The sequence below is a fragment of the Sciurus vulgaris genome, assembly GCF_902686455.1.
Source record: "Sciurus vulgaris genome assembly, chromosome: 1".
NCBI classification, from domain to species: Eukaryota; Metazoa; Chordata; class Mammalia; order Rodentia; family Sciuridae; genus Sciurus; species Sciurus vulgaris.
The window spans coordinates 40,421,907-40,448,972 of NC_136461.1; the positions used below are offsets into that span (position 1 = coordinate 40,421,907).

The following is a 27,066-nucleotide window of genomic DNA, read 5'->3' on the forward strand; positions in this document are numbered from 1 at the left end:
CTTATTACAATTCTTGGGTAGTAACAATATACTAGAAGGGGAAAATATTTCAGAAGTAAAATAGTACTAATCTCCAACTTTTTATTTTATGGCCTGTTATACATCAGTGGCTTTATTGATTGGGCTATAAAGCTTCCTGTAAGAATTAAGGATCTGCCAAATCCCAAAAAACCAAAAGCCAAATGTTCTCTCTGATATTCAGATGCTAACACACAGTAAGGGGGGTAGAAATTAGAAGTTCATTGGATTAGACTAAGGGGAGGGAGGGGAGATGGGAAAAGGAAAGACAGTATAATGAATTGGACATAACTTTCCAATGTTCGTATAATATGAATAACATGACCAGTATAACTCCAACTCATGTACAGCCACAAGAATGGGAAGTTACACTCCATGTATGCTTAATATGTCAAAATACATTCTACTGTCATGTGTATCTAAAAAGATCAAGTAAAAAAATTAGAAAAAAGAACTAAGAATCTTTGTTACTTGTTTTATAAGAAACAATATTTTATTTCACCAATTTTGTGTTATTCACAAGAAGCAAATTATTTAAATAATTTCTCTTGAATAAAAAATTATACTTAAATATCTTATGTTACCTTTTCCCAAATGTACATTTAAAAACATTTTTTGTACTTGGGATTGAACCCAAGGACACTTAGTCACTGAGCCATATCCCCAATCCTTTTTATATTTTATTTTGAGACAGGGTCTCACTATGTTGCTGAGGCTAGCTTTAAACCTGTGATGCCCCTGCCTCAGCCTCCAGAACTGCTGGGATTACAGGCATGGGCAACCGTGCCTGGGACTTTTTAACTTTATGAATATATAATAAATGTGAATATGACAAATAAAAAGAATATTCACAATTAAAGGATTTAAATTGTGAAAATTTTGTTTTCCTTTTAAAATTTGAATGGAATTTTTTCAGAATAACATATTCCTTTTTTATTAGTAGTAACAATATTATTTATGTTTACTATATTTTTATCAGGGATTTGTTTAAATTTGACAATAAACACAAATATGATGCTTTATTTTATTAATCAAAAGAAAAAAAAGATAAAGCACTGTATATTTTATTCTTGTTCCAAAAGCTATAAAAGCTTTTCTCAGAAGGTATACAATAAATTAATGCCCACAAGAGGATGCTACAACTGCACGGAAAAAGCCAACAATGACCTCAACGTCTTCCTAACTCAAGTCAGTGAAACTATTACTTAAGTATTTATGCTAGACAGTGATATGTATTTATCTTCTGGGTCTATGACCCACACCTTTTGGAAGACAGGTTGCAGTGAAGAGAACAGAGGTAAATTCAGGGAAAACTTGAGAGATAAAATTAAAGCCTACTTTGGTGAAGGCCAATAGACTTCTGCTCTCCAGTGGTATCTTGTTGTTCAACATTCACTTCTACATACTTAAACAGGGCTCTCTAGCACTATTTAAAAAAAATTCCCCCAATGATTGAATCAGTGACAAATACAGGCAGAGTCCCTCTCAAATGGATACTTCAGATCTTTCAGTGAGTGATAATATGAGAATATATATTCTCTTATAGCATCCTTTGCAACTCCCTCCTGGTCATTAGATGATTTCTTCAAGACCTTTATCAATTTCTAAAAGTGTCTTATTTGCTCTGTGTTTATTTACTCATCCCTTTGTATTAAAATATGAGACCTTGGACACTTGTCTTACTTACCACCACATTATTGGCTTCTAGATCAGTACTGGTACATAGTAGGTGTTCAGTAAATATTTGTTGAATGAATGAATTCCACTTCCATTGTGTAGTGATTTTTCAAATGGGAGTATAAATCTTCACAGTTAAACCTCTATTGTGTACCAGGCAGAAAATAAATTTATTTATGGATAAATTTTAAAGTGTCAAGAGACACAAAAGTTAAATAATATCGGACCCTTTCCCTTGAAGTACTAACAATTTATGGCAAACTAAAATTCGCTGAAAGTAGTGTTTGTTTATCTTGACTACTTTTACAGTTTAAAATAGCTTTCAGTAAAAGTCATATATAATAGAACAAATTATATAAAAGATGAAAACTGGAAGGAGAAATGGAAAAGTCATCATTTTAAAATTTGAGTTAAATGAATTTCCATAATCGAGCATGAATTTTATATTTAAACTTTCTGGTATGCAAAACAAAGAAACTTTGGGTTTACATTCTTGTTATCTGACAAATGAACACAGTTGACAGTTTAACAAGAATGTTTCTTGATATTAAATTCTAGAAGAAATTTGTCATAGGATTCTTATGTAAGGGACACAGGATTATGTAGTGGATAAAATAGTTAATGTTTAGATAATTACTCTCTATATAATCACTTCTTTATTAGATCCTCACTTAGGAACAGATAATATTGAAGTATAATTTATTAAAGGCATTTCTTTAGAAATACTAATATCACTTAGATATACTTTCTAGTAGGGTTACTTAATACAAGTAACATTTGCTTCTTATGTCTTTTTTTATATATATTTTGCTTTAGTTGTTGCAGGTGGACACAATATCTTTATTTTATTTTTTTTGTGGTGCTGAAGATCAAACCCAGGGCCTCATGCATGCTAGGCTAGCACTCTACCACTGAGCCACAATCCCAGCCCTGCTTCTTGTATCTTAACTATTTCAAATTTCATTTATCTGTACTGACTTCAAGTAGCTAGATAGAAATAAGTTCAAGATATCTATCAGACAAGGATACAAAATAGTTTATTATTTCTTAAAGGAAAATCCGTGTATTTTATATGGTAGGTATGTAGAAAATAAAGTAGATGACCTATTTTATGAATTATTATTCATCATTAATCTCATCAGATGACTGATATATTTAATAACTATTTCCAGCTTTTAATTTTTTATTAATTAGCTCATAATCTCACTAACAACTCCTTGAGGTAGATGTCAAAAGGTAAAATCAGAATTCAACCCAGAACTTCTACCTTGAAAATCTGGTGCCTTTTCACTAATTCTAGCCTGTCTTCAAAAATCAAGATGAGTCCCAGGAGTATCTGCAATGATAACTACTTTTCTTTTGTACCAGAGGAGTATTTATTTATTTATTATAGTTGCTATCTTGTTATTGAACATGGTACAGGTTATTTTGGCTGAACTCTTTTTTGAGGGGGGGGTGAAGAATTATTGTTATAGTTTGGCATCTATTATAAAGGAGTTGCCTATATCTTCTGGCCATCTAGTTTTTATTTTACTTGTTTATTTATCTTTTTTAAAAGACAGGGTCTGGCTGTGTTGACCAGGCTGGTCTCACATTCTTGGGCTCAAGTAATTCTCCTCCCTCATCTTCCCATGTAGCTGGGTCTACAGGCACGCACCACCATACCCAGCTGAGTGCTCAAATCTAAATAATCACCTTCATAGAGTCTGACATTATGAATTTGTCCTTGTAATGACTGCACAAGGTCAGGCATGGCTTTCTCTGGATGTGCCAGCTCTGAACTTAGTGTTTTCTTTTCTTTTCTTTTTGGTACTGGGTACTGAACTTAGGGTTGCTTTATCCCAGAGCTACATCCATCCCTTTTTATTTTTTATTTTGAGATAGGGTCTTACTAGTTTGCTAAGGCTATCTTTGAACCTGTGATCCTCCTGCCTCAACCTTGAACAAAAAGGAGAAAGTTTAGAATATCTTCAGTGAAGAACAGGAAAAAAGTTGATTAAATATCTGTATAATTCATTGGATTTAATTTACTTTAAAAATAAGTGAAAAAAGTCATCAGAAATAATTATTTCTAAAACCTCTTTCACTATCCGTATGAACCATTAGATTACAAAATCTAGGTCGATAATTCATTGAGAGTAAAAGTGCAATGCCTTTTTCATGAAATATGTAGTATAATATTGGTTCTATAATTTTACAAAGCTAAGGGATTGCCCCTTTTATGAAAAAATAATAGATTATACCTCTTAAGTGCTGCTTTAGTAAGTAGAATCCCATAAATCTTGATGTATAGTGTTTTCATTTTATTTGTTGAAAATATTTCATATTTTAATTTGAGTCTTCCTTTTTTCACCCATGGATTATTTAGAAATGTATTATTTAGAAGTCTTAATGATTTTCAACTATTTCTATTAGAGAATGTACCACGTGCACTTGAAAAGAATATGCATTCTTCTGTGGTTGGATTGAATTTTCTAGTGTCAATTATATCCAGTTGATTGATGGTGGTGATATCGTGGCTTACAAGGTTTCTCTGGGGATCAACTCCATTTCAGTCAGGGAAGAGAACGTGGAGAAAAGTATTTGAGAGGTTTTTGTGACATCACTTCCACTCAAATTCCATTGGTTAGAACTCAGTCAATGGCTTCACCTAATGGTAGGGGAAGCTGGAACATGTAGTCTAGCTTTTTGCCTGGGAAGAAGAGGAAAATGTATTTGGACAAACAGCTAGAAATCTCTTTTTGTTCTCTGGAAGAGCTTGTATAAGATAAGAAATACTTGAAAATGGGTATACAATAGAAATTGTAAAGCTACTAGTCCCTGCTGTTTTCTTTGGGGGAAAGTTAGTAACTGCTAATTCAATTTAATGGATACATATTCATTTAGGTTTCTATTACCTCTTGAGTCATTTTTCGTAAGTCATTTTTTAGGTATACATCATTTTATATAAGTTTTAAAATATATTAGCATAAATTCATTGTAAGTATTTTCTTAATGTCTGCTGTTTGTAATTATGCTTTTCTTCATTTTTAGTATTAACTTATACCTTCAGAATTTTTAATTTGGTTAATTTGACCAGATTAGATTATCAATTTCAGTAGTCTTTAACAGAATCATAATTTTTATTTCATTAATTTCTGTTTTTTTATTATTTCCTTCCTCTACATTCTTTGGGTTTATTTTTTGGGTTCTTTTTCAACTTGCAATTTGGATGCTAAACTCATTGTTTTTCAACCTTCTTTTCTAATATATTTAGGGCTATACACATCCCTTAGATTTTGCTATTAGGTGTGCTGTTTGCAAATACTTATACATAGTACTTTCATTATCAACTAGTTTTATATGTTTTCTAATTTCCATAGATTTATTATTTAATATGAGCTATTTTCAGTGTGATTTTAAATTTACGGAAGTATGGAAACTTTTCTTAGGCTATATTTCAGATTGTTAATTTAGAAATAAATTTTATTGTCAGAGAATGCAATCTATATAATAATGATTTTATAAAATTTGCTTTACGACCTGGTGTATTCATTTTAGGTTTGAAATGCCTTTCTTTTTAAAAAATTTTTTTTTGTTTTTAGTTGTAGAGGGACACAATACCTTTATTTTATTTATTTATGTGGTACCGAGGATTAAACTCAGTGCCTCATGCATGTGAGACAAGCACTCTACCTCTGAACTACAACCCCAGCCCTGAAATATCTTTCTATTTATTATTACTTTTATTATTAATTTATTGCAACATTCTTATTTCCTACTGTAATTTTTTGAGATGGTATGATTCCCATTATTCAAGGGAGAACATTAAAATTTGATCAACATAAGAGGTAAAAATTTCAAGTTCACAGGTCCAGTTAGGCTTATAACCCATCAAACCAGATACACAATATAAAAAAATAAGTATGGACTCCTTTATTACTGCTTGTGTAACAACTCTGTTTATATATTATTATAGAATTTTAAACCTTAGGGTGAGGATTCTAATTTAAATAGATTTTTTTAACTTCCTATTTTCTATTCCTTTGGTGTTTTACACAATGTCATCCACAGTGAACTACTGGTATTCTACAGCTATTTGTTAAATTGGAGTAAACCATTTGTAAATAATATAAGCCTGAGACTGAAATCTGGCAAAACTCCAAAAGAATAAAATAGGTAGTTTGTAATTAAAAATAAGAGGTTGTTTGTAATTTCTTTAAAAAATAAAGCAGTGCTTACCATTCTGGAAACATTGCAAATAATTATCTGAAATACTAGTACAATGCCTAGTAATTCTGGCTTAGTAGATGGATACATAACCTATAAATATGTAACAGATAGATATATAATAGACTCGGGAAGAGGAACCCACAAAGGCAGTAAAGGCATAAACAAAAATAAGAGAAAAACCATATGAATTTAAATTACATACACAAAGAGAGAAATGTCAATAGTTATCTTGCAATTTAGTGTTAATGAAGTTATTAATCACCTTGGAAATAAAAGTTGTGGGAAAATATGTTTTTTTGAAAAAGAATTTTGGCCAAAAATAAGAAAAAGATCAATTATTATGTAGAGGGTGAGTTTTGTCTATTTTGAGATGAAAAAGCCATAACCAGGTTTCAGACTGAATCCCTTTGGCTAGCTATTTCTTAAATTATGTCAGATTCAGCTCAGGTGTCATCTATAGGAAACTGTTCCTACATTAGGTCAAACTGCTTCTGTCGTAGTACTATGAACAGAGCACTATCATAGCACTTGGAATATTTTAGGGAATACATCTATTTAAATGTCACCTTCCAGATTTTAAGTTTCATGATCATGTATCACTTAGTATTGAATCACCAGTTCTTGACAAGAATTTGGTAATACAACATTCTCAGGTGATGTTTAACTAGGGAGCCTTTTTTTTTTTTTTCTTTAAACTCTCATTTATAGATTTTACTGTGTCTTTATGTTGTACTTATTTCTTCCATTATAACATCTATAATACTTTAAAACTTGTTTTTACATGTATGTTGTTCCTACTAAGCAATGTACTTCTTGAGGGAAACAACCTTGTATTATTCATTTCCTTAATACTACCTTCTAGTTCCTATCTTTCATTCATTGACTTCAACCATTTCTCGAGTAACCAGTCAGTATTCTACATTCTGAGAATACCATGGTGAAAGAAACTCATCTTCTAATGGAAAAGGACAGACAATAAGCCAAGAAGTAAAGAAGACTATGATAATAATTATTAAAGACAAAGAAACATTGACATGTGAAAGTAACTGTTGAAAGTGAGGAATCATTACTTTGGATAGAATATTTAAGGGCAGAGTCAAGAAAGTAAAAATAGTAACTTTGTATATAATGTTGCTAAATTAAATATATTTACTACACCTTCAGAATGGGAGAAGAACTTGGGTGATCACTGAGTTAAGCCTTCTCATCTTATATTTTATTATATTTTTGAAGGTGTTAACAAATACATAATTTATCAATGCAATCTTTAGATCTCATTGAAATTTTCTTGAGATGTAAATAAGTCAGTGATACATTTAAACCACGGACTGGAGGGTGTATTCATCATACATATTTTTCTGCCCTACTGAAGAATTTTTAAGAGGGAAAAAGAGATCTTCAGGAGATGAAAGTCCAGTGGGCTACAGTGATAAAAATTAAGAGAAGGTGCTACAAGGAGACTTGTTGCAACTAAGTAAAGGAGTTAGGAATTACGTATTAGGTTTCAATTTTTACTCTGATTTTTCTAAGATATTTATGACAGAAATTTTGAATATACAGAAAAGTCTGGAGTGAAAATTTTACCTATAAGCCTGTACTACAGGAATAGTCAGTGTTGATTATTTTTCTTATGCCAATGTTTCTTTTTCTTCTTCTCCTTCTTCCTGTTCTTCTTACTCTTCTTCCAAAATTGAGATTATATTACTTTTACATTTTTAGATATTTGAGAAAATTAGAAAAAGGAAAAGGAAAAAAGGACAACAGACACCCTGGATATCCTAAATGAGCATTTTTTGGTGGGGGGGTCATATGAATGCTAAAGCTTTGATTTTTTTTTTTTTTAAGGTATAAAACATTACAAAGTCTGTAATTCGTTCATAGTCCCACTTCCCTCATTTCTCCCCAGAATCAACTAACAGCATGAATTTGATGTATTTTAATACTTCTATTATATTTAATTATAAAAATATATTATTTTTCATTTCTTTCAAAGTTCATAAATTAAATCAGTATCAGCTGGAATTATTGAACTTAAATTTATGGAACTTACCTTTTTAACTGAATGTTAAGTGTTTCAGTTCTACTCATGCTAACACATACGGATTTATTTTATTTATAAGTTGTGTTAAACTTTTTTTAAGATGTTGATAGACCTCTATTTTATTTTATTTGTTTATTTATATATGGAGCTGATAATTGAACCCAATGCCTCACGCATACTGAGCAAGTGCTCTACCACTGAGCCACACACTAGCCCCAGTATTAAGCTTGATTAAGTTTCACTGAACAAATACACACACACACACATATATATGCACATATATCCCAGCACTCAAAAAACTACCCTTAATGTCTGTGTTTGAACTTTGTGTCTGACTTCTATTGAAATTTATCCACTTTGTCATGCATGGCTATAGTCCATTCTTTCCCATTACTGTGGGACATTTTGTTTTCTTTAGTCAATTCATTCAACTGCTCATGAAATTTGGGCAGTTTCCAATTTGTGGTTTTCTCAAATATAGTGCTGCTATAAACATGTTTTTGTGAAAATATGTGTGCTCTTTAGTCCAGTATATGCCTAAGAGTTGAATTTCTGGATCATAGGGTGTACATACATTCAACTTTAATGAGAGTGCCAAACAGTTTTCCAAAGTATTGTACCAAATTACATTGTTACCAGCAGCCAATGAAAGTTCAGTTTACTCTTCCCTTGTCAAGTCTTGATATATTCTGTCTTTTTCATTTTGGGCATTATATATAGTGGTCATAGTACCACACTGTGGTTTAATTTGCACCTCCTTGATAAGCAACGCAGTTTTCATATGTTTTGGCTTCTTAGCTATCCTCTTCTATGACACCCTTAAACTTTCAACATCCTTAAACTGTTTTTCTAATAAAGTCTAAAGATAATCACTGCCTCTATTCTTTACTCAATCTAGACAAGGAAGGACCTTAGCAGTTTAAGTTAATACTGGTCCCCCACTTGGCATTTGTATGCCTTTGACATCTGTTTTTCTCATTGCAGTGAAGAAATGATAGTATTTAATTCATTGGGTTTTTGTGATAAATAATCAAGTTAATATATGTAAAGCACTTTGAACAATCCCTGATGTATAGTATTTACTATTTAAATGTAAAATGTTATTGTTATTGCTGGAAGAATAGATAATATAGATCAAATAAACAGAATTAAGATTACAGAAAAAGATTGGCACAAATATAGCTAATTGATTTTTGACAAAGGTGTAAAGGCAAGTCATTAAAAAAAATCTTTTCAACAAATACCAATGAAAACTTTGTATGTCCACATACAAGGAAAAGAAGAAAAATAACCTGATCAATACCTGACACCTTATGCAAAAATTAATTCAAAATGAGTCATAAATTAAATGTTAAACATAAAACTATAAAACATTTAAGGGAAAATGTAGGAGAAAATCTTTGTGACCTGGGTTAGGCAAAAAGTTCTTAGATAGGACCCATAAGTATAATCCATAAAATAACCAAGTTGAGAAACTAGACATCTCCAAAATGAAAAATGTTTTGATCTGTATTGACACTCTTAAGGGAATTGAAAAGGCAAGTCACAGCCTGGAAGAAATGTTTCTAAATCATGTATCTCACTAAAGACTTGTAACTAGAATATATAAAGAATTCTCAATGCTCAGCAAAGATTTGAATAGATGCATCAATGAAGAAGATATGTGAATGGCAAATATGCACATGAAAAGATGTTCAACATCATTATTTACTAAGGAAATGCAAATTAAACTACAAAGAAATATCACTACACATCTATTAAAGTGACCAAAATGAAACTGATAGTATCAAGGGGTGGTGGTGGTTATACAGGTCAATTAGAATGGCTGTATATTGCTGGTGAGAAAGTAAAGGTGGCGCAGCCCCTCTAGAAAGTTGTTTGGCAATTTCTTATAATTTTTTTTTTGTGTGTGTGGTGCTGGAGATTGAACCCAGAGCCTTGTGCATGCAAGGCACGCACTTTACCAACTGAGATACATCCCCAGATAATTTCTTATAAATTTTAACAAATACATGCTTCATGAACCCAGTGAAATCAAAACTTATGTTCAAACAAAGACCTATATGCAAGTGTGTAATAACTTTATGCCTAACTCCCCAAACTGGAAACAACCCAAATGTCCCTCATCTAGGCAAAAAGCAAACCGTGGTACATCTATAAGATAGAATACTACTCAGCAGTACAAAGAAACAAACTATTGACATATATGACAACATGGATGAAATTTACATGTACATGCGTGAAAAGCAGACTCAAAATGCCTTTCCATACCATTTATGTGAAATCCTGGAAAACACAAAATTATAGAAAATATTCTGGTTGCTAGCAGTCAGTGAGGGATACAAGAGACAGAATGAAGAAATTTGGAAAGAAGTAATGGAGGTACTTTGTAACTTGCTTGTGGGGTGATTAAACACTTTGTATTTGTCAAGATGTATATAATTGCACACTTGTGTGTTTTACTATGTGTAAAATGTTAACATAAAAAACCTTGGGTTTTACTTCAGCGTACTGCTTTTCTAGTCTGTAATCTCTTTTGGAACTCCTTTGGACAGGAGGTGTAACTCAGTGACAGAGTACTTACTTAATATGTGCAACATCCTAGGTTTGATTCCCAGCACCATAAAAAATAATAGTGGAACTCCTGGTTTTTGTTTTGGCAGTACTGGGAATTAAACCCAGGGGTGCTCTACCACTGAGTTACATCCCAGTTCCTTTTTTTTTTTTTTTTTTTTTTTTTTGAGGCAGGATTTCACTGAACTGCTGAGGCTGGCCTCAAACTTGCAATACTCCTTCCTCAACCTTTGGAGTCATAGGAATTTTAGGTGCGCATCACCACACCTGGCATCCTTTTGGTTTTATGTTACATATTCTTAAGCTTTTCCATGTCTCATAATTTCTTTATCATATTTTTCATTTCTTTGTGTAATTGGATGAATTTCTCAGTATTATATTTTATTTCATTTATTCTTTCTTTGTGTTCAGAGAAGGGTTTATTCCATTTTATAGTTTTGAAATTTTCATTTCTAAGATTCATCATTGGTCCTGTTTCAAATTGGTCTTTTGTTGAAGACTCAGTTTCCTTCTCTCAGAGTTATTGGTCATATGGATTCATTCACTATGCCAGAGGATAGTCTGGACTAGGTTTTGTCTCAATGATCTGTTTCTTTGGGCTAATTCCTGTTTGCAGATTTCAGAGCCCAGCATGTCCATGGTTTTAGCCCTTCCTTATCTGCATTGCTTTTCTTTTTTCATCTATTGAGATCCTAATATTTGAATACAACTATATCTTTTTAAAATACAGATTTTATTTATTATTCTTTCATCATTAATAATAACTGGTATTCTCTTATACCACTATATCAGTGGTTCACAGCAGGGGACAATTTTGCCCCTCAGTGTATATTTGATCATCTACAGGGATGTATTTGGTGCAATGCACAGAACAATCGCCCACGACAAAGAATTATCTGGCCAAAGAGATCAATAGTATTGACATTGCTATACAAAACAATTGAAGAATACTTTTTTTTCACAATAGCATCATCATAACATACTTGACTTCCTAATTTGAGCTATTTATTTTGTTCTAAATGTGTCACTCTGATAAATGACCTTGTATAACTTTTTTTTCATGTTAATTCCTGAATGTAGACCTTTCTGAATTCAAAGAAAACCAAGGTTTGAGAGATACTATCTTGAAGCTAGAAATTACTTAGGAAACAACAAAAATATGGTGACAACAGTATTCATCATGTAATATCCTTAGTGAAACTTGATAATATGTTCTCATAAAAAGATCTTCAGGTAGTTTTTTACTTCTTAACTCTTCTTCCCAAGTAATCTATTCTTCAGTTAGATTCTACATTGCCTTCTGTGAAAGCTTTCTGTTGTTTGTTTTTTGCTTAGGTAATAGGTTGCAGAACCTTAAGGAAGACTTAACCAAACTGTCTATAATTACTTACTTTCTTTACTCTTTATTTATTTATTTACTGAATTACTTATTTAATTGAATTGAATCCAGGGTGCTTACCCACTGAGCCACATCCTCACTCCTTTTTATTTTTTGAGACAAAATCTCACTAAGTGGCTTAGAGCCTTACTAAGTTGCTGAGGCTGGCGTTGAACTTGCGCTCCTCCTGCCTCAGCCTCCCGAGTCTCTAGGATTACAGGTGTGCACCACCATGCCTAGTTTTATTCTTTATTATTTTTAATAAACCAGAATTAAGATGTTTGGTAGCTGAAATTATAGAAAAAAAACCCAAAATACTGGTATTACTTTGCTGCACAATCTTAGTTCAATTACTTCTCTTACATGGGCCTCAGTTTACCATCTGTAAACTTAAGGAGTAAAACTGTAATTCCTATAGATTTTCACAATTATAAAATTTGTGATAAGCTATTATTTTCTATTGCTTTCATTTAGTTTTTGACCATGATCTTTTGTAGTTCCTTAAAGTGGAAAGAAATTTTTTAAAGGTTTCTTAAATCTTAAAAAAAAAAAAAGCCAAGCACTTACATGACATTCTTAAAATCAATAGTATATGGTGAATGAATAAAAGGCAACTTTGATTTAAAAACAAAACAAAACAAATTCCTCATATTTGTTCCTTTATTTGCTTCATTTGCCTCCTTATAGTGATTGATAACATGAATATGTGTGTAATACTGGGGATTGAAGCTAGGGACACTTCATCCCAGTTCTTTTAAAATTCTTTAATTTTTTTTTAAATTTAAAAGATATTGAGGCTGGCCTCAGACTTGTGCTTCTCCTACCTCAGCCTCCAGAGTCTCTGAGATTACAGGCATTCACCACCACCCCTAGATATAATATGAATTTAAAAATAAAAACTTTCTTGTGTCAGAAGTCTATCAGTATTGATACCAGAGAAATAACAAAAAAAAAAATCACAGCTGAACTGCAAAGGGAAAAAACTAAAAAAGAAAAGAAGGAGGTGACAGCTGTATAAAAACAAAATCTAGGTTTCAAATCCTGGCAGGGTCAAAGAAATGTGTCTTAGGACCTAATCTGTAGGAGAGACTGTGCCACTTTATATCTTGGAGTTTTCAAATTATTGTAATAGCACAGGACTATTCAGGTCTCCCAATGTCCTGGAGTTTTCACACTATACTATGTTATATCATTTGGAATATTATGTAATTTAACTTTACCTAGAGAATGAAGATACATACATGTAATAATCTTTCATAATTTATTTGTATAGGTTTTTTTAACCACTTAACCTATTTTCTGGCTGCTGGTGCTGTTAGTTTGGGAATTGGTTTCTTTGCTTTGGCATCTGCTTTGTGGTTCCTGATTTGTAAACGAAGGTAAGTTTTATTAGAATATTTTTTTCTTTTAAAAATTCAAAGACTTTTTCAAATAGTATTGAACTTATTATAGTAACTATAATAGTATTGATTTTGTCATCTGCAATTTGGTTGTAGATCCTTTGGTTGGGGAGGAAAGGGCTTATGTGTTTTAAATAGCTCAAAGAACTAGAGTAATATAATAGCAATCTTCATGCATTAAAATTTTGAGGAATAATAAATATTATTTTATTTTCAATAAGTCATGGGTCTGGTTGAAATATAAAGCTAGAAATTTAAAAAATTTCAACTTCCAATTTGAGGTTTAAAACATTGCTGAGAGGGAAATACACTCTTTAGGAGATATCTAAGAAAAGAAATGACAGAATGCTCCGGTATGGCCTAAAAGTAGTGCCTTGCCAGAAACAGAAAAAAAAAAAAAAAATACTGACACCCTCATTCCTTTCAATTCTAAAATCTGGTGCATCTAATTATTTAATCATATCAGTATTTGCATCATCTTATGTTTAAAAACTGTAAATTGCAACATGATTTTCCCACATATTATTGTATTCCCTGTCTCAGCAAATGACTAAGTGATATCCACATGTACAAATCAGAAACCAAGAAATTATTGATTTACTCACTCTTCCAACAAATATTTATTGGCTGTCTGCCATTGTTCTAGGAATTGAGATTACAACTGTGCACAAGTAAGACAAAGTTTCTCTTTCATTGACTTGCAGTACCACTGGCAGGAGACAGATAATGAACAAGTAGATAAAGTGGTCAGGGAATGCCTGTACAAGTAGTTGATATTTAATTTGAGAACTGAGTTTAAAAGAAGGAGCCAGATATATGAACATCTTGTATCAGTGTTTTCCAAACTGAAAGCACAGCAAATGCAAAGACTCCAATGTGAGAATGACCTTGCACTTGTCAGTTAACATAAGGCCAGTGTGAATAATCTGTAGTAAAAGTGGGAAATTATGAGATTGAAGAGGCAGGTCTAAGGGCCAGATTTGTAGAGTAGAATACAGAGTCTAGATTTATTATTTGTGTAGCACTGGAAGATTTTTAAAAGGGCAAAGGCATTATCATAGTATCCAACATTGAGTGTTGACTACATGCTAGGAACTGTTCTAAGTGCTTTAAAAGTTTTTCCATTTAGACTCTATAATGTATCTCATGGCTGATTCACATATTAACACTTTAAAATTGAGATATAATTAACATAAAATGAAATGCACAGGTTTTAAATGCAGTGATAAATTTCAATAAACAAATTCTTATGTAACCACTCCAGTCAAAATATGGAACTCTTTCATCCTCTGAAAAGTTCCAACATGTTCCTTTCCAGGCTTCAATTCCTATGTTCTACCTTAGAGGCAACCATGATTCTGTTTTCTATCATCACAGTTTACTTTTGCCTATTCTTGGACTTAAGTGGAATCATATGGACTTCTTTATGACTGCTTTTTTCACTCACCATAATATTTTTGAGATATATTTGTTACATTTACCCACAGTCTGTTGTTTTTAATAATGAGTAGTACACCATTGTGTGAATGAATATACCCTGTTTTTTTTATTCTTCTATTAGTGGATATTGGAGTCATTTCCAGGTTTTGGCTTTCAGGAAGATGGTTGCCATAGACATTCTTGAGTAAATCTTTTGTACACACATTTTCAATTCTCTTAGGTAAATACCTAAGAGTAGAATTGTTAGATAATATGATTAACTTTATAAGAAATTGCTGAATAGTTTTCCAAAACGAGTATATATTCCCAACATCAATGTATGAGAGTTCTGGTTTGTATTTTTTAAAGATGTTTCTTATTTCTCTTTGAAGACTGAATTTTAATAGAGCAAGAATGAAAGCAGATAGAGAACTTAGGAGGTTATTTAGTTCCATGTGAAAGGTGATGATGTCTTGAACTAATATTAACATAAAGGAGATGAAAAGAAGGGGCTCGATCTGGAATGTGTTTTGTAGGTAGAATCGGGACTTGTTGATAGATTAAATGACGTAAGGAAAGATAAATGAAATGATGGAGTTAATGCTGATGTGTAGGTTTTTGTGTTGAACTGAGTAGTTGGTTGTGCCATTTTCTTTGATGAGGAAATTATCATAAAGGGGATCAATTTTGGGGAATGGTGATAAGCTAGGAGTTCAGTTTTGGATGTAAGCTTAAAAGACTATTAGGAAGTCTATTAGACATTAAAGTGGAAATGTCACATAGGCAGTTGAATATACACATAAACTTCAGGACAGAATCCAGGGTTGAAGATTTGATATACAGAGTATCTAAAGTCTAGAACTTGATAAGACCAACCAGGGAGTGATTGTCAAAAGAGAGACATAGTACTATGCACTTCTTGCTACCATGAAGAAATCTAGTATAAGAGTAAAAAAATCAACAACATCTGTCAAAAAAAAAGGTGTGGTGCCAACAAAGTCAAAACCAAAAAAAATGTTACAAGAGCAAGATGTCAACCAGCTATGTTGAAGGTACTTGAGAAAGATAAGGAGAAATAGATTTTCAGATTTGGCAATATAGAGGTCATTGGTCACCTTGATGAAGTTTTGGGGGAGAGATGGGTTCAGAAACTCCCCTTGGAAGAGAAAGCAGGAGGTAAGAAAATTGAGACATAGACATCTTTTTCAAGAAGTTATTTTTGTGAGGAGAAGTTGGTGAATGGTTAGTAGCTGGAGGAATATGTAGAGCCAAAGATTTTTTTCCTTCTAAAAAGCTCCCCTTCTCTGCCCCATTCACACTAAATTTGAACTATCACCAAGTTATATTTTATCTCAAAAATTGCTCACACCTATTCATTTCTCTTGATTACCCCCACCATGACTCATCCAGTTTTTCATTATCTCCTGTGTAGACTATATAGACTACTATAATAGAGGTTACAAAACCCCATACCTTCAATATTATCTTCATTTAATCTCCACACTTCAGCCAGACTTTTTCCAAATACAAATTTGGTCAAGTCACCATATCCTTCTTTTCTAGCCCTATTATATTTTAAAGAACTTTCTATTGCTTTTAGGATAACGACAAAACATGACTTTTAAGACCCTGCATGGTCCATCCACACAGTCCCCAAATTCATGTTCTATTTCCCTCTTGCTTTCTGTGTTTCTCTTAATCTAGATGCTAGATGGTTGTACCTGATGTTCTCTTTGTCCAGAATATTCTTACTTTCACATCTTCCCTCTTCCACCAAACTCTTCCTAGTTAATATTACTTTTTCAGATGCTCTGTTCAATCATCCCCTCCTCAGGAAAGCCTTCCTCAACCACTATATGCAGGAGAATTCCCTGTGTTACATAACAGCACCAGGTAGCTTTCCTCAATAGCACTTTTCACAGTTGTAATTTTTCATTGTGAAAAATTTAGTGATTATTTAGTTGTCTGTCTTCTCTACTAGTATTTAATGTTCCATGACAGCAATGCAAATTCCATGAGGGTAGTGATTGTGGCTTTTTTTCCCCCTATCACTAAATATATAACATCTAGCACATCTGGCATATAAGTACTCAAATATTTGTTAAGTGAATTGAATTAAATAATGAATGAATCCTAATTGTTAATACCTCCTTAACATAATATGATATCTTGATTTAATTTAGAATTTTCCTAGTACCTCTGAAAGAAGAAATGGCAATCAGCACTATTATTATTATTTGGGGAGGATAACAATTGAGGAACTTATATCAGTACATCATCATTCACCATCTGTAGGTTATGTTAAGGTTTACTCGTGGTGCTGTGCACTGTGTGGATTTGCACAAATGTATAATGACATATTCACACCCTTAGAGTATCACAGAGCATTTTCTTTGTTCTAAGAACTCTCTGTGGTTCATCTATTCCCTCCCCCCAGCAACCAAAGATTTTTTTACTCTCTCTACAACAGTTTTGCCTTTTCCAGAATGTCATGTAGTATGTAGCCTTTTCAGATTTGCCTCTTTTGTTTTAAAATATGCATTTAAATTTCCATGTCTTTTCATGACTTGATAGTTCTTTTCTTTTTAGCTCTGAATATTATTCCGTTGGCTGGAAGCATTATTCCTTAAATCCTTAAGTTTATAATAACTGTTTGAAACCACATTCCTTTGTACTTAATTATCTGCCTTTGATCAGCTGAGTTTTTACTTGCCACTTCATTATTTTTAATCCTTCCTCATTTGCTTGTAGTTGCATGAATAATAAAAAATCACAGGTACTCTTCCTTTGTAAGTCATTAATTTCAATTCAGTTTCCTTCTTCTTACTTTTTTCCAGAGATATTATTAAATACCAAAAGTGACCAGTGAAATTCATTTTATTTCCTTTGCTATGAAAGACAAATTTTTTAAAAGGCTAATTAACATTAAAGTCAACTAATTATCTCACAGTCAGAAAAAAAGTATACCAGTGATTCCTGGTTAATATTCAAACTAGAAATATTAACCCTTTATAATTAGCTTAATTTATATTCTATGAATAAAATAGATATAATAAAATCTAACATGTAAGAAAGTATATAACTTGATGTGTGCTTTTAAAAATAAATATGCTGTAATATATTTATTCTGATATTTAAACCCTCATTTATAAATATTAGAAATAATTATTTTAGTTGGTTTATAATCTATTTCATGTTTAATAATATTCTCTATAAACTATCTTTCAGAGAAATATTTCAAAATTCCAAATTTAAAGCAACCAGTGAGAGATTCAGGCAAAAACCATCAAAGGCAAAGATTAAATCTCATTCTCAGTGTGTTTTTATTTCTCGAAATTTTCATACTGGAAGATTCCAATTACAGGTATGGTGTAATATTTTATAGTAATCTTTTCAATTTTTTTGGTATCATGTCATTAGCATTATTGTCTTTAAATTTGAAGGAGAAGATATCCACTGTTGTTTTTTAATTCAAGGGACAATAGTATGAAGCCAAGGTTAAATTACCCAAGCTAGTTAGAGTTTATATTATAGGAAAACTGAGAAGTTAAATGAAAATATTTTCCATCTAAAGTTGCTTTTCTGTGATTTTAGTCCAAGAACCTACATTCCCTATATTGGAATTGTTATAGAGATGAAAATCATGGCATATGAAAAACTGAAAACAAGATTATCAGACCAGTCAGAGGAAAAGAAATGAAGATAAGAGTTACTTGAATAACCAGATAACACAATCAAACCAACTGAAATTGAATTCAGTTTGTCAAAGAGCTATTAGTCGTTTATTATATCCCAACCCCTGGGTCCCTCTATTTGGGATGGTAAGCCACTTCAAGGGGCTTATGTAGTACCAGTGAGAAAGACCATAATTTACTTTGTGCTATATGAGAAGTGTCAAAACAATGTTATATGGACAAAGTAGAACAAGACAAAGACTAGTAGAATTTGAAACTATGATATAGCTAAGCAAAACAAATGGTCATATAGCATTAATAGATAATGACAAACTATCAATATAATTAATGGTCATATAGCAATATTAGTGACAAACTGATAGAACGCCAAAGTTTCGCTCTACATCTTGACTATCGAACTCAAGTTGAATTCAGTGTTGGTTCATTTAATAAGCATTTAGTGCCTTATATATGGCAGCACTAATTTTGCCACCAAGCCTATTTATAAGTGAATAAGATATGAACCTAGCCTTACAGAGAAGAAAACCATACAAACTAATAATTACAACAATGTGATAAGAACTCACAAAGTTTTAAGAGTGCAAACATGGAAGGCTGAATTGAGGAGGGCTTCAAGAGAAGAACTCTTGAACTGGATTTTGAGAAATGAATACAAGTTTGTCAGGAAGAAAGGGAATAAAGGAAATTTTTGTTCAAAAGTAAATGTTACCATTTGGAGCCTAGGGTTCATAGAAAGGAGAGAAAGGAAATGACTTTGGACTTAACATTTAAATGGGCCTCCTAAGAATTTTGGGTTTTGCTCCATTGTCTATACAAATCCACTGAAAGGATAGAGGATTATGGTCAAGAGCATACATTGTAAAGCCAAATTCCATAGGTTTAAAACCTGGCTCTACCACTACTAACTATGCAGTAACCTTAGGCAAGTTACTTAACTTCTCTGTGTCTGCTTCCCTCTTTTGAAAGTGAGAATAATTCCACCTCCATTGAATTGTTGTGGGAGTAAATGAATTAGTATGTGGAAAGATTCAGAACAGTGAGCACCACAGGAGTACACTATTACTATTACTGCGAGGCTTTGGGGTTCTTTTTTCTCACTGGCTGAAGGACAATTTATTATTTTTATGTACAGAAACACAACAGCATACATTTATCCCAGTTCAGTGACAAGTTCTTTTAGCTTTTGCCTTTTCCAGCTTGGCAATGCAAGCAATGGATTTTGGACCCAGGATGTTGCCTTCCCAGGGGCGATGGATCTCATCATATCTGTCATTGTAGTTGGTTCTGGTAGCTTCCACCAACTTAGCCAGAGCTCCTGTGTCTTCCGAGTTAACCTGCGTGAAGGCAACAGAGATGCAAGTCTTCCTGTAAACCAAACGTCCCAGCCTGGCCTTCCCCTTGTTGATGCAGTAAGGAACTCCCACCTTGTGACACAGGGTGGGCAGGAAGACAACCAGCTTGATGAGATCCAAGTCGCTGGGCCTTCTTATTCACCATCAAGGTGGTTGTCAGTATTGACCCCTGCTCCAAGGACCCGCGGTCTCTTCATGGTGACATCCCCTTTGCCAGCAGCCTCTTCTCATCCCGCGCCAACAGCCTCTGCTGCTTCTCCTGCTTCCTCTCTTGTCTGTACTTGTGGGCAAGCTTGCGCAGCTGGGTGGCTGTTTGGCGCTCCAAGGCCTGGGCGAACTGGGTAATCGCAGGAGGCACTTTCAGCCGCCTGAAGAGAATAGCCCCTTTGCTGCTGCAGCCGGATGTAGCGGGGCCACTTTACAAAGCGGGTAAGGTCCCTGTTGGGCTGCATGTCCTGTCCGATGCTGAAGTTCTTCGGCCTCTTCTCGAACAGAGGTTCACCACCTTCTTGGCTCCCTGCTTCTTGAACGTGGCGGGGGCCGGGGCCAGCTTCTTCCCCTTGGTTTTCTTTCCTTTGGACAACTTGGGCGGCTGGAGGAGAGAGAAAGGAGAAGGAATTGTCTACTGCAAGGTTTTAAGCAGATGAATATAAAGATCAAATTGATTTTGAAGGTTATTAGCTCTTTCAAATGAAGGTCTTTGAAGTAAAGGTTACATTGCACAGAAAAATATTGTTTCTGTGTGTATATTTGACATTTATTTCATTTATTGAACATTTTGCGAGGCATTTGGCTAGGTACTCGTGATATAATAATGCCATCATATTTAACGGGGGATACACCAAATAGAAAATTACAAGTGTCATAAGCGCAATGTTAAGTAGTTTATTATTCATTCAACAAATATGTGGTAAGCATTTATATACTAGGCATTGTTTTAGGCAACTGGGAATTTGGTGGTAAACAAGTCAGACTACAGTCCCTGCTTTTATGAAGTTCCTGGTATAGTGGGAGAGATTCAAAGTACGAGTAGACATAAAATATTCAGGAATCTTTTAAAATTTATTTTTAATTGATAAATATTTTATCATTTATTATATAACAAGTTTTGAAGTAGCTACATTGTACAATAGCTAAATTGAATTAATTAATATCTGTGTTACTTTACATACTTTTTTTTGTGGTGAGAACACTTAAATATACTCTCAACAGTTTTAAAGAATATACTACATTGTTGGTAACAGTCACTATGTAATACAATAGATCTCTTGGACTTATTCCTCCTTTTTAACTGAACTTTTCTATCCTTTCACCCACATCCCTATAACCCCCACACTACTACCCCAGCCCCTGGTAAACACCATTCTACTCTCTTATTTATGAATTCAACATTTTTAGATCCCGTGTATGAGTGAGGTCATATGTTATTTGCCTTTTTGTGCCTTACTTATTTCACTTAGTACAATGTCTTCCAGATTCATCCATGTTGTCACAAATGACAGGGTTTTTCTTCTTTTTTAAGGCATTTTTAAGGTCAGGATTCTTGATTGCCAGTGATAGGAACACCATTTAAATAGTACAAAAAAAAAAAAAGAAATGCTGACCTCAGTCATAAAGCAATTTCAGTATTAAAAAAACTCTTTCGAAGAGTCTCTCTTTTCTTCTTGTCTCAATTTCTGCCTCTGTATTAGACTCCTCTCCTACTAGGGATAGACTGCTCTGTGTGGCAGGAGGATGAAAAGTATAACAAAAATATGGCTTCATATAATAAAGATCTAAGGCCTGATTTTTTAAAAAATCACCTACAGAAAAGTATGCACACACATAATTTAAAGAATAATAGATGGATTTTTTTAAAAAATAGGGAGAACCTCACTATGTTACCCAGGCTGGCCTTGAACTTCAGATCCTTCTGTCTCAGTCTCCCAAGAAGCTGGATCTACAGGTACACACCACCACACCTGGCTTATGAGTGAGATTTCTAATACATGCTATCCAGAATAAGAAATAGAACATTATCAGCTCCTTTGAGATATCCTGAGTCTCAAATCTCTCACAACTTATTTCTTGTCCTCCACTGTAGGAACTTCTATCCCGTAAATGCAGTTAACCCAGTTAACCATTTTTTTCCTTTATAGTTTTACTATGAATGTTATGGATTCCTGAACAATATATACTTTATACTTTTTGGACTCCATATCTAATGTTTCCCTTTGTGTCTGGTATTACATTTATAAGATTCATCCAAGTTGATGCATATAGTCGCAGTTCATTATTTTTACTATTCAGTATTCTGTTGTATGACTCTAACAAGTTTGATGTGGTAGATATTTGGGTTATTTTCAATTGTTTCTCTAGGAAACTTCCATAGAGACTATACTTAAAACTAGCTGGCACAGTGTCGCACACCTGTAATCCCAGTGTCCTGGAAGGCTGAGGTAGGAGGATCACAAGTTCAAAGTCAGTCTCGGCAACTTAGCAAGTCCCTAAGCAATTTAGCAAGACTCTGTCTCAAAATAAAAAAATAAAAAGGGCTAGGGATGTGGCTCAGTGTTTAAGTGTACCTGGCTTCAATTCTACAATAAAAAATAAAAAATAAAAAACTAGAATTGCTGAGTCATGGATTATGTGCATGCTCAACATTATTATATAATTCTTTGTTTTCCAAAGTAGTTTTATCAGTATACATGTATAAGAGCAAAAATCACTTCATATCTTCAACAAATATTAATATTTTAAGGCTTGCAATTTTTTGACAATCTAATGAATTGCTAATAATATCTCACTATAGTACTTTGTTTTTAAAACATGTTGTTGTTGTTGTTGTTGTTTTGGAGACAGGGTCTTGCTATATTTTCCAGGCTAGTCTCAAACTCCTGGGCTCAAGTGATTCTCTTGCCACTGCACCCAGCTCAGTTTTGTTTTTTTCTTTAAGTAGACATTATTTATTAATTTATTATTAATGTTATTGTTACTATTATTAGCTATTTTAGGTTCACAACAAAACTGAGCAGAAAATACAAAATTCCCATATATCCCTTGACTCCACATGCACAGCCTCTCTGACTGTCAACACCTTGCACCAATGGTACATTCATTACTATTTGTAAACCCACAACGACAGATCATAATCTAAAATCCATAGTTTATATTTAAGGTTCACTTTTGGTATTATGTGTTCTTTGGGTTTAACAAATGTGTAATGACATGTATCTACCATTATGTTATCATACACAATAGTTTTACTACCCTGAATATCTTTTATGCTCCTCTGATTCATTTCTTCCCTTTTCACCCCCATAGCCACTAATTGCTCTATTGTTTCCATAGTTTCCGCCTTTTCTACAATGTCATATAGTTGGAATCATATGGTATGTGGTCTTTTCAGATTGGCTTCTTTCACTTAGGAATGTGTCTTTAAGTTTCTTTCTTCCTTATCTTTTCATGGCTTGCTAGATCATTTCTTTTCAGCACTGCATGATATTCTATTGTTTGGATATACCACAATTTATCCATTGACCTACAGAAGGGCATCTTAGTTGCTTTAAAGTTTTGGTAATTGTGAATTAAGCTGCTATGAACACCTATGTGAAGGTTTTTGTGTGAACATGTTTTCAACTCATTTGGGAAACTACCAAAGAACACAATTGCTGCATCATTGCAAATGTGTATAGTTTTGTAAAAACTACCATACCGTCTTTCAACGTGGCTGTATCACTTTGCATTCCCACCAGCAATGCATGAGAGCAATTGTTGCTGCATATCGTTGTCAGCAATTGGTGTCATCAATATTTTGGATATTCCCTTATTTGTAAAAGATGTCTAGTGGTATCTCATTTTAAGTAACAATTCCCTAATGACCATTTTTGTGTGCTTATTCCCTAAAGACCATTTTTGTGTGCTTATTTGTCAGCTGTATATTTTCTTTAGTAATGTGTCTGTTCAGGTCTTTTGCTTATTTTTTAATCAGGTTATTCATTTCCTTATTATTGAATTCTAAAAAATTCTTTGTATATTTTGGATAACAGTTCTTATCAGATGATATTTTTTTGCAGATATTTTTCCCCAGGCTGTGGCTTGTCTTCTCACTCTCTTGTTATCTCACTGTAGTTTTAATTTTTATTTTTCTGCTAACAAATGGAGTAACTGTCTTTTCCAAAGTTCATTGACTACTATTATTTCCTCTTATATAAAATGCCATCTATCTTTTACTTTTTTCCTAATAAATTGTTTGTCTTTTTACTATAAAACTTTGAAAGAGTCATTCATTCTAGAAACTAAACCTCCAGAAACTAATTTTAATATCTTCATCCATTTTGTAGTTTTTCTTTGCATTATTTTTATGGTGTGTTTTAATGAATAAAATTACACTGTCTACTTTGCCAGTGCTCTATAAATGGATGACGTCTATTTACAATGGTGTACTGAATATTTGAAGCCTACATTTGAAACCTACTGCTCAGAAAGAAAGATTTCTTTCAGAATGTTACTGCTTATTGGCTATAAACCTGGTCACCCGAGAGCTCTGATGGAGACTTACAAGATTAATATTGTTTTCATGCCTAATACAACATAAGTTCTGCAGCCCATGAATGAAGGAGTAAGTTCACCTTTCAAGTCTTATTATTTAAGAAATATATCTCCTAAAGTTATAACTGTTATGAATAGCAATTCCTCTGGAGAATCTAGGCAAAGAAAATAGAAAACCTTCTGGAAAGGGTTCACCATTCAAAATGCCATTAAGAACATTCCTGATGCATGGAAGGAGCTCAAAATATTAGCATTAACAAGAGATGGAACAAGTTGATTCCAACCCTTACGGATGACTGAGGGGCTCAAGTCTTCAGTGGAGAAAGTAACTGCAGATGTGGTAGAAATAGCAAGAGAACTAGAATTAGAGCCTAAAGATGTCCCTGAAGTGCTGTAATCACAAGAAAAGACACTAAGTTTTGGGATGAGTAGTTGCTGCTTATATATGAGCAAAGAAAGTGGTTTCTTGAGACAGAATCTATCAGTCCTGGTGAAGATGCTGTGAAAATTGTTGAAATGACAACAAATTATTTAGAATATTACATAAACTTAGTTGACAAAGTAGCAACAAGATTTGAGAGGATTGACTTGGATTTTAGAAAAAGTTTTACTGTGAGTAAAATGATACTAAACAAGCATCATATGCCATATATGGTGTCATATATATAAAAAAAAGAAAAAGGCAGAAAATGCCAGGCATGGTGGTACATACTTGTAGTTCCAGTTACTCAGGAAGATGAGGCAAGAGGATTGCAAGTTTGAGGTCAACCTCTGCAACTTCAAGAGACCCTGTCTCAAAATAAAAAGTAAAAAGAACTGGGACTGAAGTTCAGTGGTAGAGCGCTCCTGGGTTCAACTTTCAGTATCTTAAATTTTTTTTTTTTTTTTTTTTTTTTTTTTTGCCTAATCTAAGGTCACAGAAATTTATGCATGTCTTCTAAGAGTTTAACAGTTTTGCTTTTTTTTTTTTTTTTTTTTGGGGGGGTGCTGAGGATCAAACCCAGGGCCTTGTGCTTACAAGGCAAGCACTCTACCGACTGAGCTATCTCCCCAGCCCCCACCCCATTGAATCTTATTGATATTCTTGTTAAAAATCATTTGACTGTAAATGTACTTATTTCTAAACTCTCAGTTATGTTCCATTGGTCTAATATGTCTATTTTTCTATGGCAGTACCACACCATCTTGATTACTGTAGCTTTGTGGTAAATTTTGATACCAGGATCAGACAAGATTGATTTTTTTGAACTACTAATGCCTACTTGTCTAAGTCCTGTTTGTTCAAAGGGTTATCCTGCCTCCATTGAACTGCTTTTGCACCTTTTTAAAATGTTAGGCTTATGTGTATGAATGTGTTTCTAGAATCTCTCTCAGTTCCATTGAATTGTGTATCTATCCCTCTGCCAATAACACATTGTAGTGATATAATAAATCTTAAAACTAAATAATATGCCTTCTCCAATTTTCTTCTTCTTTTTCAATATTGTTTTTACTGTTTCTTGTTCTTTTGTTAGTACACATAAAACTCCAGGTACAAAAAAAAACTTCTTGAAGTTCTAATGTAAATTACATTTAACTTATAAATTTAGAGAGCTTTGCCAACATTACTCTGACTGGTGCTTATATTGACCTGTGTTTTGTGACCTTCATAAATAATTTATCACTTCAAGGAGTTCTTTTGTGGGTTCTAAAAGGTTTTCTTCATACACAATCATATCACATACGAAAAAAAAAAAACATTAGTTTTACTTATTTTCCAATATTTATGTTTTTTTTTTTTTTTTTCATTTTATTGTGTTGGCCGGGACCTCCAGAATAATGGTGAATAAGTGTGATAATAAAAGATGACTTTGTAATATTATGATCTTAAAGAGAACACTTTCAGCTTTTCACCACTAAAATTGGGAGTTAACTTCAGGATTTTTGTAGATGCATATTGTCAGGTTGAAGAAGTTCCCCTCTGGCCCTGGCTTTCTCGTTTTTTTTCCTTAAATCACGAAAGGGTGATGAATTTTGCCAGGCGCATTTTTGGCATCCATTGAAATGTTTGCATGGATTTTTTATTTTTTATGTGAATTACACTGAATTTCAAATGTTAAACCAACTTTTTAGTTCTGGAATAAACCTCACTGGATTTAATTAACTAGTATCTTTTAAAGGATCTTTGCATCAATGTTCCTGAGGAATATTGTTCTGTAATTTCCTTATAATATCTTTATTATATTTTGACATCACAATTATTCTGGTCACAAAATGATTGGGAAGTTCCTCTGCTTCTCTTGCTAAAGAATTTCATTTTAAAATATATTTTATATTTAATTGACACACTGTAGTTACACATATTTATGGGGAACTCCATGACATTTTGATACTTGTATACAATGTAAGTGATTAGATTAAGCTAATTGGCATTTCTATCACCTTAGACATATATCATTTCTTTGTGTTCTAAACATTCAAAATCCTCTCTACTAGCTGGTTTGAAATATTTGAGTAATTTTAGTCAACCATAGTTATCCTACCATGCAGCAGGACATTAAAAGTCATTCTTTCTATCTAACTTATTAACACATATGAACACATGAACCATTCTCTGTCTACCCCACCCTCCCCTACACTCTTCCCAGGCTCAGTTAATCACTATTCTATCCTCCATTGATATCAGCTTTTTATTTTCCACAAATAAGTGAGAACATGCAGTATTTGTCTTTCTGTGCCTGACATTTCACTTAACATATCTTCCAGTTCTATCCATGTTACTGCAAATGAC

General features: G+C 33.1%; 1 protein-coding gene and 1 pseudogene across 2 annotated transcripts in view; one reads left to right on the top strand and one right to left on the bottom strand.

The window, feature by feature from the left end:
• Nucleotides 1-4,348: 4,348 nt before the first annotated feature.
• The window catches only part of LOC306655279 (uncharacterized protein C1orf185), a gene marked incomplete at both ends in the record, with an annotated part of 42,209 nt that continues 19,491 nt past the window's right edge, over nucleotides 4,349-27,066 (top strand). The window contains 3 exons of the mRNA XM_079129670.1: nucleotides 4,349-4,406; nucleotides 13,174-13,279; nucleotides 17,948-18,083. Coding sequence (XP_078985796.1) covers nucleotides 4,349-4,406; nucleotides 13,174-13,279; nucleotides 17,948-18,083 — 300 coding nt within the window. The remainder of the gene's footprint in view (nucleotides 4,407-13,173; nucleotides 13,280-17,947; nucleotides 18,084-27,066) is intronic.
• LOC306653909 (large ribosomal subunit protein eL8-like) lies at nucleotides 19,565-23,491 on the bottom strand (annotated as a pseudogene). Its single transcript has 2 exons — nucleotides 23,461-23,491; nucleotides 19,565-20,391 (listed from the first exon to the last, which is right to left on the bottom strand). The product of its transcript is annotated as a large ribosomal subunit protein eL8-like (transcript).